Source organism: Stegodyphus dumicola, chromosome X1 (genome assembly GCF_044657685.1).
Source record: "Stegodyphus dumicola isolate Sdum_Otavi_A_Nest chromosome X1, ASM4465768v1".
In the NCBI taxonomy this organism is placed as follows: Eukaryota; Metazoa; Arthropoda; class Arachnida; order Araneae; family Eresidae; genus Stegodyphus; species Stegodyphus dumicola.
Window position 1 is genome coordinate 38,712,911 of NC_140780.1, and position 17,581 is coordinate 38,730,491.

General features: G+C 35.7%; 1 protein-coding gene across 2 annotated transcripts in view; it reads right to left on the bottom strand.

Annotated features, from left to right (window-relative positions):
• Window positions 1-17,581, bottom strand: part of LOC118183905 (protein tyrosine phosphatase domain-containing protein 1-like) — a 162,407-nt gene that overhangs the window by 32,467 nt on the left and 112,359 nt on the right. For both annotated transcript variants that reach the window (XM_035353513.2, XM_035353512.2), the window contains 2 exons: window positions 12,249-12,270; window positions 3,821-3,899 (listed from right to left, as the gene is read on the bottom strand). In XM_035353513.2, coding sequence (XP_035209404.1) covers window positions 3,821-3,899; window positions 12,249-12,270 — 101 coding nt within the window. The remainder of the gene's footprint in view (window positions 1-3,820; window positions 3,900-12,248; window positions 12,271-17,581) is intronic.

The window sequence follows — 17,581 nt, forward strand, 5'->3', positions numbered from 1 at the left end:
TACTTAGCTTTTGATTCCTTCCATCGGCGTATTAAATATACGTTCTTGAAGACAAAAAGACTGAATGCTTTAATATCAATTTTAACAGGAAGATGATCTGATACGATCTACAGAAATGGGGCTTGGTGCTGGAAGTCCTGAACACTCGTAGTCACGTCATTAGCTTTGTAACTTTTAAAATAACGCTTACATATTTTAAATCTTTAATCTTTGTTCAATATTTTCTTCAAAATGATACACCCATTCTATATCTGGAATTGATGCTAGTTTTCAGATTAGATTCAAATGGTTAAAACTTAGGTTTACGTGGAGTTCTTTTGCTCGAAAGTATATAACTTATAAAACAAATGGGAATTATCACGATCAATGTCTGACTTTAGAGCGGTCCTTAATTTTCGGTTAGTCATGATTTTAATTCGAAAGGATTCTGAGACTACTCCGAACTAACATTAAAAGTGTGTGTATATGTATATAAACTCTCTGTAGACATTATCTGTGAACTGACATTAAAAGTTATAGTTTCCTTCCTTTTGAGAAACGAAGAAACGGCAAGGCGATTACAGTGACGTGCCACTGAATTACGGATACACCATTAGAAACGAATTGCTGCTCCTTTAGCCTTGACAATGGCTATCACACTATGAAGGCACGGATGCACTTAACAGAAGTGTTCCAGAGATATACCTTGCCAAACGTCTTCTAGAATCTCTCATAAATAAGTTAAAGAGACGCTGCTGATGGATGACATGCTTGCACACCTTTTTTCAGGAGTTTTCTAAAGGTGTTCAATGGGGTTGAAGTCCGGGCTTTTTTGTAGCCATTTCAGCAGGAAGAATTTAGTGGAATGATCCTTAAAGCAGGCAGTAATCAACTGACGTATATGACAGAAGCAGCTGGTGGGCACACTCCATTTTCATGTGGATGACTGAAAGGAATGAAGGGATGTAAGTAGTCACTTAGCAGATTTACGTACTTCGATGCAATGAGGGTGCTTGGAATGAGTACCAGAAGTCTGAAACATTTTTTTTATTTTTCAAATTCCAGTTACATTGGCCGTTAGGCCATTAAACTCTTTGCTTGCCAATAGCGCTGAAATCTACAAGAAAAATTTGTCAGTGCTTCACACTCGTCCAAATGTTCCGCCGTCATTGGCCGTCCACTATTACATAAAACACACAACGGCGAATCAGCTAGTCCAATGCGAAATAAAGGATTCTGTAGACAGTGATGTGCCGTCAATAGTCTAAAAGATGCAACCGCAACTGTTCGCGGGTGGTCAGAAACAAAAGCTGAGTTTGTTGAGAGAACACTCCAAGGCTTGCCCTCACAAGCCCGAGCGGCAAAATCTCTAAAAGTCTTTTGATATGTTAACGATGTCAGAAGCTCAATAGAATGGAGGCTTGCACTCGTTTTTGGCTTTTGGAGAACCGTAGCCCCCTTTTTACGCAAACATATCAGCCATCTCATTTCCATAAATACCGCAGTGTGAAGGTACCTATTGAAAAGATAATGTCTGAAACATTGCCAAAAGAAAACACTCCAGATCAATCACTAAATCGCCATAACCTTGTACAGCGTAAACTTGGCATGGTGGATCCCTGACTTATGGGACTAGTGCCATATTCTTAACTTACCATCAGTTTGAATGCAGTCTGAATCGAGACTCGTTGTTTCGTGCTACTCGCTTTCAAGTGTCGTGGATCCAGTCATGTTGTTCTGTGGCCGATGTAAGACGTTGCGCGTGCTTGGCATGCAATGAGAAATGATACTTTCATAGGCCTCTGGTTTCTGAAGCTCATGCGGTGAAGCGGGCGCTGCATAGTCAGTCTTCTGATTGTTCAACTGGTCCTTTCATGTGAACCTGGGTGGTCTCCTGAGCTAAGGTTTCAGTATCACTGGCTACGTTTGAGTATCACTGGCACGTTTGATTCTTCGACGAACAAGGTTATTTCAATCTGTCCCTTTCTTGCAGTTTCTACTATTACTATTCCTTTTACTGCTATCTGTATACTTCCACCATGTTTTTGATATAGTAAAACTATAGAAAACTCCAATTTTGGAACTCTTTCTGGAGATGAATAAATCACGAATCAAGCGCCCAATATTTGTCATCGATCGAAGGCTTCTAAAATCATGAGTTTTATCCATCATGTTACTTTCAAACTGTTTGAAAAGGGCTGCATTTCTAGCTATATATAGCGCATGGTAGCTTGTTCACATGTGCAGAAATTAGACAGCAACGCCAAGAGTTCGAATAACGCAGCCTGTCTTTAATTCAGTGGCACTTCATTGTATAACTAATCGTGAGGTGTAACGTTTATTTAAATAATTGTGAGATGTAACATTTATTCTAAGTTCTTAAACAGTTCTTTCAGTTTCTAATTTGACCTGCTCCTTCGAATTTCAAGAATTCACTTTAGAAGAAAATACAAATTATTTAACTCGAAGAAGAGGTTAGGGATGGAGGCAGATATTGAGTGCTAATTGTAACTGATAAATGACTGAAATGATTTTTATTGAAGTCAACGTTGCTGTGAGTACATGTATCCCTCATCTCCGCTGCCATTTGAAGCTGATTCTCTGTTAAATGGTGGTTTGACAGTTAAGGCAATAGGAATAAAATTCTGAATTTTTAGTAGTCAGGTGTAAGAGAAATCTTAAGTTTTTCATATCTAAAAAGTTTGATTTACAACTGAATAGAAACTTTTAAGTCACACCTGGAGTGAATAGTCTCTAAGTTTTTATGAATCATAAATCGCGATAAAACGTTTTAGCTTGATTATCGTTTAAGCTGTGTTTTATTTGACTTCTTTACTGAGTGATAACTTGTCAACATTGAATACTAATAAAATACACTTTTAGACCTGCTTTGCTTTAGTAGGCCGTTAAGTTCAAGATTTAACAAGTGTTTTAGGCTAAGTACTATAATTTGTCTTAATTATTTTTAAGTATTTATTTGGTCTTAAAATTAAAAGGTGTGATTGATATTAGAAGGGAAGCTCTACGCTTCTCAAATAGACAGAATGATTTGGTTTGATTTATTTGATTATCGTAAAGCACGCAAGAGCTGTCTGCCTACGGGTGCCTTCGTGGAGGATTTTCTAATGAAAACTTGCTGTTATTCACGTTACACATGGAAAAAATCACAAAAACTCCTATGCAGCCAGACGTATTGCTGGTATTCGAGTCCAGGTTTCAACTACCAGTGTTCAGTGGTCTTAACCACTTAGTCTCTGGTGAACTGTAAACAGAATGAATCAGAAAAGCGTAAATTTAATTCAAGTTCAGTTTGCTGAAAATAAATTTTGAATAAAATTATTAATACTATACGAAATTTTTAGAATAGAGGATGGAAAATAGAAAGTGTAGTCTCGCGCAAATGCTTTGCACCAAACTAGCGTTTTGAGTATTTGTATCCGTTTTAAAACGTAACGCGAATTCCACAGCAAACGTAAGCACTAAGGAGCTTTTTTGAAGATGTAAATTGATAGCATAACTTTTAAAGTTATGACAAAATGAATATCTCATAGGAAACAGAAGCAGCTCCAAATACTGCAGGACTTCCGGTTTGGGGCCCATGCGAGTGTATTCAGGAACAAGAATTTGTTGGCTGAACTAACGTGCCGCGGTGTTCGTTTTAGAATATAATTTAATTTTATTCGAAGAACTTTTAATGGAATTTTGTTATGCTGTGCTGAAAAATATTCACAGCTGTTAACCAGGAATTACCACGTGATTCTAAAATACAGAGACTTAAACGAAGATAAGGAGGGGAAAAAATTAATACAATCAATCAAAATAAAATACAATAAAGTTTTACCTTTCCTTCGCTAAGAGCAAATGCCATGACTTTAACCATGTCTAAGACCATCGTTTCAGATACAGTTCCGTAGTCCTTCCTAAGGAATGTACAGCGAATCATAATGTTTTGCCAAAGCAACATTAAATAACAAAGATATTTCAGTATTTTGAAAATTTAAGTTCTATATGTTACACTAAAATACTCAACAAAAACTGGCTTTATAACAATATCTAATTATATTTCTAATAAGAACGTTAATAATTATAAATTTTCTTAAAATTAATCGGTTACAGAAATTTAGAGTATTACTAAATACAGTCCTCACAAACATATAGGTACGTATGCGTAATATACAATAGGAAACTATCCTCTAGAAATAAAAAAGAAAAATTGATTGCATTTGTATACACCAGGTGTAGCCAATAGATCGATAGCGATGGACCAATAGATCGTAAATAAACTTTCCTTTTGATCCCGAGTGTCAGATATTAATACATGCATCACATTAGTTAAACGCATTTTTTTATTAGTACGATTTAATGTTACTTTGTACTTCATCTCATTTATGGTTCCTTTCATCTGAATAACTAGTTATTTTATATTTTGAATCTATACTGTCACTCCTCTCTTTCCGTTTTCCCACCAGAATGCAAATTATTTCGCATGTATTTATAGTAAGGTTAGGTTTGATATAAGTGCAGAGGCCATTTATTTCTTACCCTGAATAAGTAGGTAAAGGCCCCTTATACTATTTATCTAGATTAACATCGCCCTTCCCAAGGGCCGACGGTGCTGTTCTGTCGCTGAGATGCTAATTGTTGTTTCTGCAACCGACTTCGCAAGCTTTGTCAACGCTCGCGGTGTCATCAGTAGTCCCGTTTTATTTTCGGACTTGAGCAAGTAGGGCATTTACACCCCTGCCTAAATTATATATTAAACTATGTATACACACAATGGCTATAATTAGAATACATTACACTGTTTCTGAAGTAATATGTTAGCCTGCTTGGCCTGGTGGGCCATGCCAATTAACTGTGTACGAAGTGATTGCATCTTCATCCCATCTGGCTATTCGTTGCTTAGAGATATATAAGTTTAGCCCCTTGCATTACTTGTGAGAGCTGTATGTGCTGCATCATGTTGTTAGCGGCTCTTATTGCTTTCCTGTGGAATTGCACACGCAAATACTGTTACCTGTATTTAATTGCTTTGTTTCAATATTACTGAAGCACTTTTTTTGCGGCTAATTTTCGCTGCGTAGCTCTTGATTTCTGGCAGTTAGAAAGTCAATGACTTCAGAACTTTATTCCTGATGTTCTTATTTTTCAGTGCATATCTTAGGAATGTGTATAAATCCCCTTCTGAATTTGGCTTCAATAGATGAAATGACTTTGTTAACGGGCAGGAAAAAAGATAATGTTCGAGGTGACCCCCTTTTTCCAGACACAGAAATCTGTTGAAGAGAGATTCCTTGCAAAGAAATACGTGGAAATTATAAAGGGGCCGTGCCCCTTGATAAACTACGTGGTTTGTCTTGTAACATGCATCGGAGAGGAGTTAACATCGGAGAAGAGGCTGTAAACTCTTCTCCCTGTATTGGCAGCATCCTACCATTGATGCCATGATTTTTTGGCTGAATTTTGCAGTTTTAGCTTCAGATGTGAAGCTGACCAGAGAATGCTTGTTTTTATGGCACTTATTCCCTGGGTCGCCTGATAAGTCAATCTAATTTGTCGCCCTGGCTGATAAGTCAGTCTCTTTTTTTTACCTTGTGGCCAACATGGGCTGCAATCCAAATTATAAAGAAATGTTGGCCTTGGGCACTAGAGGACTTGCTGAGAATTTCTTGGGCTAGTGGTGATTTGTTACTTGTGTTCGGGATTGCATACATTGCTGAGAGTCAATGCATATAGACGTAAATGCTAATGTATGATTTCGTTGATTGCCTGTAAGATCACGAACATTTCCGGTTGAAATACGCTATTCTCTATATCGAGTTGAAATTTGAATTCCTTTGTGGCATAATTATTGAGACGCACTTTTATGTCGCATCCTTTTCGTGTACTTTTATGCCAGAGCCATTTGTGTATACCTTTGGAAAGAATTTTTGGCTAGCAGGATGTCTTTCCATATGGATGGGCCAGTGAGGTGTAGGAACTGACAGCTGCTATCTCATTTATAATTTGCAATCTTTTCTTAGTTGAAGAACTGAAGCCATTGTTCCGCAAACAAGAACAGGGGGAATGCTAATAAGCTGATACAGTGCTGCATTTAATGTTGTTCTATAAGCTCGGGAATAATTCAAAAGGAAGGTCGTTTGGATGGAATGGAGTTGTTTTTGTTTTCTCACCGGCATCGAGGATGCCTATATCGCTACACCATACAGCGCTGTTCTTTCTATAACAGTGTCATAGATCAGGCTTTGTGTCTGGGGGTTCACGCTCCATCCAATGCCCTGCATTATTTTCAGAATGTTAGCTATACAAAAGGTTTCTTCTTAGTTTGATGTAGGACTGTAGGTTCTCAATGAAGTTAAGTTTATCTATTATAATTCCCAGATGTCTTTAGGGATGTCTTTGATTTTGTTAGTATTTTGGTAGTTTTATGTTTTGTTTATTAGAGTGGAATTTGAGTAATCTGGTTTATTTTAGAGGGCTTGTGGAATATGATGGCTTGTGATTTTTCCTGGGATATTCTTGGCTGGTGGTGCTTGCAAAGTTCGTTAAGTTTTCCCAGAGAAGTATTAACACTGGCCTCCAATACTTCTCTAAAACGACCACTGATTACAAAGGCTGCATCATCAGCAAATGCAATGCACTTCGTGCGGTCCAGCCATTGATGCTGTACTGTTTTATTGAATGCTCGATTCCAGAAATCAGCGCTGAGGCAAGAGCCCTGCGGACAACCTTTTCCTTGATTTCTTTCAGTAGTTCTATTGTTAGCTAATATTATGCTCTGTCTGTTGGAACAATAGCACTGGAATATTTAAAATAGGTTTTTCGGGGTTTTGGTTTCTTTAAATGTGCCTAATACCTCAGGCCACCAGAGTGAGTAGAAAGCTTTTCTGAGGTATAGGCACAGTAGAGCAGAATGTAGGTTCTCAGCTTTGTTGTTAGGTATTTGGACTATTGCTTCGTTGATTGCATGTATCATGCTTCTATTGGGTGTGAATCCAAATTGCATGTTACATTATAGAGAGGTTTGAGTCTGTTAAGACAGAGCGTATTCTGCCATTTGTGGCCACGTTACTAGGTTTGCTACTTTAGATAAGAATTCCTTGCTTTCGGCTTTGCATTATTATTGCCATTAGTTGAAGTCCACGACGAAGTTCTGAGCCAACTTCGCGTTAAATTGCTCTGCGGAGCCTTTGGCTATTAGGTTATTTAAATTTAAGCTTTTACCTTTGACTCACTGCTTTTAAGTTTCTCACCATAAATGCTGGCGAAATTGTAAACACCAGAAGTGCTTTCTGTTCATCTTTTTTAATTTTAAACAAACTGTCTTTTTCACCCTTCTAAAGTTTCTATTATACTTTTAGACTTAACGATAAGTCGCTTAACGTCTACACAGAGTTAGCACTGGATGTTACCCAAGAAAGTTAAACTTTACAATTTAGCCCAGGTAACAGGAAAGTGATAAATGTCGCGAGTTTCATAAGCAGCTCGAGAATAATATTTGTCTAAAATGCTATTATTAGCCTTAAAAAAGTTGTCCATTTCAGATATATACACTTAGGAATCATTTATTTAATTGTACACAGTTATAAAGACAGGCAATAAACAAAAAATAAATAACACACAGACATATATGTACACCAAACCCAAAACAGTCCTAACCCGGTCTTTATTTTCGCAAAAGTTGGTCATAGATATATAACTCCAGTTACACAACTGTTTTAAGCGTTGCAGTTCTCCTGCTCTGGCAGTTTAAACTTTAAGAAAGTCAACTTAATGAAAATTATAGACATTAAGTTTACCGATGCAGAGACGTGAAGAATGTGCAATGCCCTCGCTTTAAATCGAACTTCGTACCTCTCGACTACACGTCGGAACAGATTCCAGTTACGTCACGAAGCTATGCGGAAAGGCGGGAGAAAATACTTTATGTATGCCCCCTTTTTAAAGGGCCACTGGGGATGAAAAAACCCGATCGCCAAATCCTGGTGGTGACGAATTATCGTTCACCACCTTTTCGTTTAGGGGCCACTTGTAGAATCATTAGCTTTATCGATGGAAGAAACTTAAAAAGTGTGCGATACCCTCGCCGGGATTCGAAATCTGGACCTCCCGAATACACGTCGAACGTGCTTCCAGTTACACTACGAAAGCACTCGAAAAGGAGGGAGAAAATGCCTTATAAAATTATGAAATATGGCCTTTTTATGGTCCCCCAATTTCTTTTATTTATGGAAACTTTATAGTCACTATAAAAAACAAAATACGAAATGTTATATCTATATTAAAATGTTATACTTAAATATAGGGGAATTTTATGCTCGTTATAAAAAATAAAATACAAACTTTTTTATTCCCATATGACTAGATATTTCATTTTAACTTTGGAGATAATATTAAATTGACTTACACAAGTTGAAAAGGGAAACGTTTGTACTTAACTAAAAGTACAGTGCGTTTTTATGGAGATTGTCGAGAAAAGGCTTGATCAATGCATTTTTTTTCCAAAAATGCGATCTTATTTAGTTAATTTATAGAATTCGTGTTCTAGGAAAGAATGGCAGGTTTCACAGCCAACTCGTTCGAATTATGTTCACATTTTTTAAAAATCTTAGTTTAATGATTTTTTACGATTCTTAGATCATGCTTCTAAAGCAGGGATTCCCGAAGGAGTAGCTGTCGAGGAAGTCAGGCAAGGTGTAGGGAATTTAGGAAGGTGTAGGTGTACTTGGAAGTTGTAGGAAGTTATAGAGGTGGTTGATGATGATCAAAGAGTCGACTGGGGTTAACAGCCGAATGCATACCTGCAATTTATCGGCATAATTAAGATACCATTAACTACAAGAAAAAATTATTAATGAAGTTGATAATTAATTGTCTCGTGATATAAAGCTATATCAACTAGTAAGTAAGAAAACATATAAAATACATATAAGGGGGGAACTACGCTAAAATTATTTAATCTATTTAAAAAAATCAATAATATCTGCCGCGAAATAAAAATATTATCGAGCCAACATTATTCACTATTCTTTTTTCTTACATACAAGTAGTAGAAGGTTACTTCAGTAAAGCCAATAATATACTTCAGAAAACAAGAAACATGTCAAATATTTTAGAACTAGCTGATTTAAGAATTAAATTAAGTAATTTAAAAAAAAAATATAAAAAAAAAAATTGCACCAATACATCAAGCGCAGCCATCGTATTAATTAAAATCAATTTAATGCAATTAGAATCTGTGCAGTTTAATGCAATTAGAATATGTGATTTTGTTTCTGAAAAATTGTTTACATACGAAAAATTGTTTGTAACATAAATATAACAATAATACAAAAAATAAAAAAGCATAAGTCTAATAAATAATTTTTTTTCGAAATTTTAGTTCATAGTCTTAGCATAATTGTTATTTTAAAGATCTTTAGGAGCATTTATTTGTATTATGATTATGTTACGTGCTGTATATTATACAGAAAATTATAAAGGGCTCGATGAAGAAAACCATTATTTTTAAAGAAGTTGATGCAAGAACAGAGTTGGTAATCCTTCTTCTAAAGTAATAAAAGTTCACGAGAATACTGATAGCATAATTTTAGAGTTTGAAAACTTACAAATTAGTATGTGAAAATTCTTTCGTCATACCACATATAACAAATTTTAAACTAAAGAGTGCTATACACTAGTAAATTACAGAAGGACATCATTGAACGGCATGTAAGGATAGAGAAATGAACCTCGAATTATTCTAAGTTATTAATTAACTTACCCCTTAATGCCTCAAAGTTGGAAATGACATTATTATCCAAAATTTGGAAATTAAATAGCTCGGCAGATTTTTGTCGTACAAGAATCAAATTTTCTGACATACAAGTTTGAATGAGTATAAAGGTTTCCTAAATATAAGCCTAGAGATTGGAGGACTGCATAAAAAATTAGATGCCGTAATTTTTGCAAAATTTTTTAAAAACTATTTGTAAAACTTTTAAATTCCGAAACATAACTATCTGCAACATTTGAAATATTTTTGTAACTGGAAGCATATGCTTACTATCAATGATTGCGAAAATAAAGGCCGAGTAAGGACATTTCTAAGGACGCTGTACAAACAACGATAAGAGTATACGTGAACGAAGATACTCAAGAAGAATGAGTGCTCTATAAGCTCCAGTATAAGAATAAACTTAAATTTAGCTCCATGAGGTGCATAAGAATGTGAGTGAGTAACACTGCTTTTCAGTCTTGCTGGAAGAGAAATATAGGCTCTATATCGTAACAAACTTAGGAGGAAACGGATGAAGTGAATGATAAAATAGATATAAAAAGCAATAAAAGCGAGGTAAAAAATTCTTTTGATAATAGAAATTGTCTATTATGCGCTCTTTCTTCCGAAAATCAACGCACATTGTTCTAAAGTTTTAAATAAAACTATCTAGTTTTACGTTAATAGGGTAATTTTTAACTAATTTTTTTTTAAAAAATCTGTCCTTTTTATTATATATTTGCTTATCATCAATCATTTAGTATTGCCCTTTTCTGACTACGCTTAGCCCCATCTTTCATTTTATATACTACATACAAGGCTATATAAGTTTCATTCTCAGGATTGATCCTGTGAATTTCTATTTGTTTATTGACTTGCCAAAGTCTTTTTTTTCTGTTTTCAACTATTTAAATCATCAAAATGAAAGAGAAGCACGCCAATGTAAAATTTAAAAACTTTTGGCAACAGCTTTTTTGTACCCTGATGCAGACGGACATGTTCCGGATTGCCTTCGAAGCTGCTACAGTTTTATTCAAAATCTGAGCCAAGCAAAAATTGCTTTTTGCTCAGTTCTAAAATTTAAGTCACAATCATTTTCTATTGTTTGCTCAAAATTGTTATTTGGATCTAGTTATTGTAAAATGGCACCTAAGAGTCTATGTTTTATTACGCATACTTTGCCTAAGTGTCTAGTATTCATACACATAATATTGGCAGTTACTATTTTCATCTATAGTAAAAATTAAATCCTATTTGGAATTTTATACTGTCCTTTGAATCTTCATGTGTACTTGCCCTTTAATTTTTCTTTTAGCATTATAATCTTGATTTCTCTAAAACTCTATTACTACTGGTGTCTAAAATATATTAATTAATTCTCCATGACTAGTTTTATAAAAAAATATTATGATAGTTAAGAATTTATTTGTCGCATTATATAGTATTAATCACTAGGCTGAAACAAATTGCTTTTTTTACAGGATTATATGCATGCTTTCGGCTCCTATTTAGTTTATCAGCCCATAGCTATAAATTCATTCGATTTTATCTTTCATAAGTTTATTATCCTAACTTAACTTATCATTTTAATTGCATACTTCTTTTTTCCCCTCTCTTATTAGTCATGTAAGCTGGAGCTTGTTGCTTTTAATCTCATATTAGCATTAGTAACTGTTATGATTAAATTTAGCGATCTCCTAAAATTAAATTAAATTAAGTAAATGTCAAGCTGCATACTCAAAAGTGTATAATGGTTGATTGTTTGCTATACATTGCCCTCTGATGAGATTGCGCATGATAGACAACTTCTATAATAAAAAAAAATGACAAGGATTTTAATTTCTTATTTATTGCTTCAGTTTTGGCTTTTACAATTTAGAATTTACCTCATTTTATTCACGCTCGGAGATTTATCATGATGTAGATCTGCATCTGATGTTTCCAGAAAACACTATAATCTAAAGCAAAATTACTTATTCACATTGTTATGCTTCTTTTGGATCTAAATTTAAATTTATGCATATATATAAAATAAGAGGTAAGTAAGGACTATCAAATACTGTGGACATCAATAAGAAACAAAAAAAGAGAATGCAGATTAATAACGCATATTTCATGCAAACTGCGAAAGTGCTTCATGCGCAAGTGCTCTTATTCATACCCATTACGTTTAAAGAATCATTTCTTTATTACTTTGCTAGATTTTATAGGGTACACGTGCCGTGCTTAGAGGAAAGATCAGTGACAAGAAAATTACACCATCAAAGCTCCAAATATCGTGAAACATTAAAGCAAAATTGAGACTATTTTGTTTTCTTCACCACAATTAAATATTTAAAGATTTGTTTCTATTTCTTATACGATATGATACGATCAAGAAAACTAGTGTATTTCTAGTTTGATTTTGATTTATGACTTTTGATTTTAACCATGCACTTTTCACTTTAGGTCTAGTTTGATTTATTTCATGCATATGCGGACTGTGCTTTGCATAATCAAATCTCTTACTTACCATCTGAAGTTATAGAAGAAAACTGTAAAACAGTTAATTTTATTAATACAGTTATAAACACGCAAGTAAAAATTCTTTTTAACATTTTGAGTAAATACAGTATGAACAAAAAGATAATTCTTTCTAAAGAAGTCCCCGCATACGAACAATTGTATGTGTGTAAAATTGCTTACAAACGTTATTTTACGTTGGTATAGAATAATGTCTTAATTTCAAAGTAAAAAGCCTTTAAACTAATTTTATTAACGCGTTCAATTTATTTACTTAATTTTACTACCTCCATGCAGCGTTTTAATTCAGCCGGAGCCTAGTTCCGGCATTTCTCAGTATTTGAGAGAAATTATAACTCAAGCCGGAACCCGAGATAAAAGCAGATCCGGCATTTCTATCTATTATTTTAATACTTGTTTTTATTAAATTTAATTTCTATAATTTTTATCACTTTATACCTTACTTAATTTTAATTCATATTTATTTTATTTATATATTTACTTTCTCTGACGGCTTCCATACTGCTCCGGCACTTCCGACTTTAATAGTTAATCCTTGACTCTATGATACTGAAATTCAAATACAATCAGCAAGCTATTCTGTTATGCAAGTGATAGAAAATACAATCATTATCACAGATGAAAGTAGTTCTAGCATGAGATCAGACACTGATACTCAAATTCAAGTGCAAGAAATCTTCAACAACCAAGTTTATAGGAAGGTTGTAAGGTATATTTTATATTAAGTAAACCATTTTTATGGTTTGAATCTGTACTATAACTTCTCTTTTTCATTTGCACTTACCGGGACGCGTAATGGCAAACCGCACATTGAGTTGATCAGTGTTAACGAATTTCGCTTAGTGCGCATGCTCAATGGTGTACCGTTGGTGTGGGAGGAAATACTGGTGACTAAGGGGAAGGGAATAAACAAAATTACACAAGTTAGTCATGCTGGTTTTACTGTTTTTACAATTGCAATACTACGGAAATTTGTTGTGTGCTTATTGCATGTGCTTCCGTTTCATTTCGGTTTATTTTGTTCATAAACATTACATTTAATATTTGACTTTAATTCAGTAGTTTAAACTAGTTGATTTGTTCCTTAATTTGTGAAACTATACACGAATGGAAAGTATGGTTAATATTCAATTGCTTTCATTCCTCAGAAGTATAATCAATAAACATTCAGCTAATATATCTTGTAACATATCCTTTTTTGTAATACTTCTTAAATGAAAATTTGCGTAGTTTACAATCGATATTTACACTCTAAGTAATGAAGCAACTTAAAGCCAACTAGCCTTGACAGCTCTTTGCGTATTCTTGCAGTCATAATTTTCACAACACCAATATATTTCCGAATATACACTGACTACCAATAAGTATTTGGACACCTGTGATAGAAAAGAAAAACTAACTTTATTCAAAATCAATAGTTGGTAGAGCCTCCACGAGAGGTAATTACAGCGTGGACCCTCCGGAGCATACTTTCCACAAGTCTTTGTATGACAGCTAGTGGTATTTATTTTCTTCCACTCGGCTTGGAGAAGACATAAAAGTTCCTTCACCGATTTTGTACGGGTAGTGCACCCCTAAATTCGGCGATGCAACTCGTCCCAGAGGTTCTCGATAGGGTTCAGGTCTGGACTCTGGGCAGGCCAGTCCATTCGATGAACTCCATTGGCACCATACCAAGCCTTGGTTAACGTCGAAACATGACAAGGCACTGTCGTCCTGAAAGTAACAGGGGTTCAATCCGTAAAACAGCCACAACGTAGGAAGCACATTGTCATCCAAAATAGTGCAGTAGGTATCGGAGTTGAGCTTACCATGAATGGGGACTAAGGGTCCCAGCCCATGCCAGGAGAAACACCCCCAGACCATAATTCCATCTCCGCCGATCTTGACTGTTGGCACAATGCATTCTGGCAGGAGACGTTCTGCAGGTAAACGCCGGACCCAGACCCTGCCATCCGAACGGTAAAGGGTGAACCTTGATTCGTCACTCCAAAGAACCCGTTTCCACTGATCTACGGTCCAATTTCGATGTGCTTTGCACCACATTAACCGAGCAGCGCGGTTGGACTTTGTAATCAAAGGCTTATGTGCAGCAGCACGACCATGAAAACCAAGCAGATGTGCTTCCTTACGAATGGTATTCATTGAAACAATACTCTCGAATGCCTGTTGAAACTCTTCGCGGATGAGGGCCATCGGTTGGGTGCGGTTCTTCCGAATTTCTCTGGACAGCACTCGTCGGTCTCTATCTCCCAGTTTCGTTGGTCTGCCGACTCGGGGCACATTCACCGCTCACCTTCCACTTCTTAATAACATAGGCCACTGTCGATTTTGGGTACTTCAGATCGCTAGATATATCCCTTAAGGATCGGCCACATTTGTGATACCCGATAATTATACCTTTCCCGAAATCAGAGAGCTCCGAACTGCGAGGCATCTTGCATGCGACTAAAGCTGATGCTGTTTCCTACACGATATATACCGGCGGAGTCCGTGACGTACCTTAGGACCGCAGATATTGTCATTTGCATAAGTGTCCAAATACTTATTGGTAGTCAGTGTACAATAGAAGTGAAGAAAACTACATAGCAGAATTCAATAAGACCTTCTTAAGTAGAGGCTGTAAAAAAAGAGCTAAATCCAGCTATTTCGATACATCTGAAAGAAGAATTCAACTCAAAATTTCAGCAATAGTACCTTTATAAGATATACGAATTATAGCAGCGGTATGCCCAATACTTAACAGAAGATTAGTAGTAAAGGTTCGATTTTGTGTCAGAATGCCTATGTTAGAGTAATGCTATATATAAATCTAATATATACCCTAAGTCGCGCTTCCGAGACATGGCAGTGCAAGTTAAATTCGACAATCGGTCCAGTGGAACGAGAGCTATAGAACTGTTCCCCTTTTTTTGTGCAAGGTGTACCGGTAAAACAAACTGCTCCTTGTTATCGGGAAAACATAACATGCGCAACTGTAGCGTGCAGAAACCCACTTGTTTTTACTGTGCGAGAGCTTATCCTATGGAACAATCTATAAATACCTACTCGATCACTCAGCCTCATTCAGCTACAGAAAACAGATTGAAACCCTCCAGGAAAACACAATTTATTGCTAATTCAAATACCCTGTATAATAATTTCAGAAGCATGCTAAATAAAATACAGAAAGAAATGAACAATCCATTAAATGCCCTAAGGTAAATTTACAACAGTCTAAGGCATTTACCTCACACGTGATCACCTTTCCAATAGAGTACAATGTAGATTTTATCTTTATACACACAAATACTAAACACGTAAAACATAACTGGCTTCCCATTACAACGGAGCATATACCAAAAAGAAGATCCAGAAAAAGAACCGCGATCAGCAATAATCTGCTGCAATACCAACACCTCTTGCTCAGTAATCAGTTTAGGAAGAGACCACATAGCCGCACTCCTAGAAGTTCAAACCGTAATGATTATTGCAACTTCATTGTACTCCCCACGAATAAAACTGAATCAAGACTACAGATACCGAAACAAAATATTTGCTGGTGACTTCAGTTCTTATAACACAAGCTGAGGATACGCTGTCATAGATTCTAAAGGCCATTTTCTGGAAGACCTCCTAGTCCATATAATTTGATAATACATTATACGCTGAGCCTATCTTGCGTTTCACAGATAACCGTATGCTAAAGAATGACCGTATCTCAAAATTATCACATCACAAGCAGCCCATTTCACACAAGAATAGACAATAGAAGAATAAAAAGAAAGTCTCCCTGTGTGATGCTTCTTTGGTGATATGAAGCAACTCCAATGATGGAACACAGCAATAACTTTTATTTAACACTCAAAAATGGCGACATACAAACAAGAAGAGAAAACATATTCTAACATTTAAAAATAAATTACATTCTTTGTGCGAGAGTCGCACGAGGCACTCGAGTCTGGTTTCAAATATTGCCATTCACAAATACCTTAATGTTCATCTATTTAAATTATTTAAACTACAAGATTTTAATATTATTTAAAGCTGTTACACCTGTTCATAAATATATAACCTTTCAATTAAACTACCTCGCCTCCAAGTCCAGCATTAAACAGTACAATTTTGCAGGTCAGAAAAGAATTCGTTTCGGGAAGAATATTCGTAATTTCTTGGTTAATTCAGAAAGGCAATTTAGTCGTACACAGACTGCAAAGTCATTAGGTTATTTTGAAGCAAGAGACATGGAAAATGTGCAATGATCTCGATGGGACTCGAATCCTGGACCTTTCGAATACGCGTCGAGTGGCTGGCCACGAAGGCATGCCAGGATGGCGGGAGAAATACCTTATATACTTCGCCTTTTAAAGGGCGACTGAGGATTCGAGAACTTAATCGTCAAATCCTGGTGGTGAAGAATCATGATCCACCACCTTTTAATTAGGGCTTCACTGTAGAGAAATTAGGTTAGTTTGAAGCAAAGGACTTAAAAATTGTGCAATGCCCTCGCCGAACCTCTCGAATACGCGCCGAGTGTGCTACCGTTACACGACGAAGGCATGTAGAAAGAAGGAATAAAATTAGAAGATTCTGAAGCATTCAGAGAAAAATTAATAATTAATAGAGAAAGTACTTGTTAGGAAGACCTGCCACAACGATAAACTAAGAAGCTTCATACAATAAATCTGTTGAACAAAGAATTACGCGGGCAACAAAAAGGGCAGAGCATTACGAAGAAGTTTGAAACAAGAAAGATGTAACGACAGTCAATCAACCACTTTACAAAAGTATAAAAAAAAGTGGAACATACAAATGTGTGATAATTCAAGTCAAGGTAAACTCCTAGAGAGGATTTTGTACCTAAAGTAAGGACGTATATGACATTTGCCATATAATAACAATTATAAACTATGTTATTATTCGCCATATAAATAAGAATTATAACTAGCGCACCTATTCGCAACAATAGCCACACAGAAGACTCCTTGAATAAAATACTCGACACGACCTTCACACAAGATAATTTCGATGAAGGCACGCCAATGCAGCAACAAATAGAGCAAATTCCTGCTGCCCAATCTGATTACTCTGAGCATTAGGCAAAATTTGAAAAATCATTGATGACCAGACTTAAACATCATTTAACATCCGAAGTCGTATCAGTAGGGGCTTAGAGAAGGCAAATCAACTACATGTGCTGTTATTGACATACCGAACACGATTTCAGGAAATGAAATCCACGGCTAGCACAGGCATTTATTAGTATTGATTTTAAAAATCGCTTTTCCTACCTTGCGGTGGTCAAACATAAAACTAGTCTGAAGATAAACAGAGTGCCTAAAT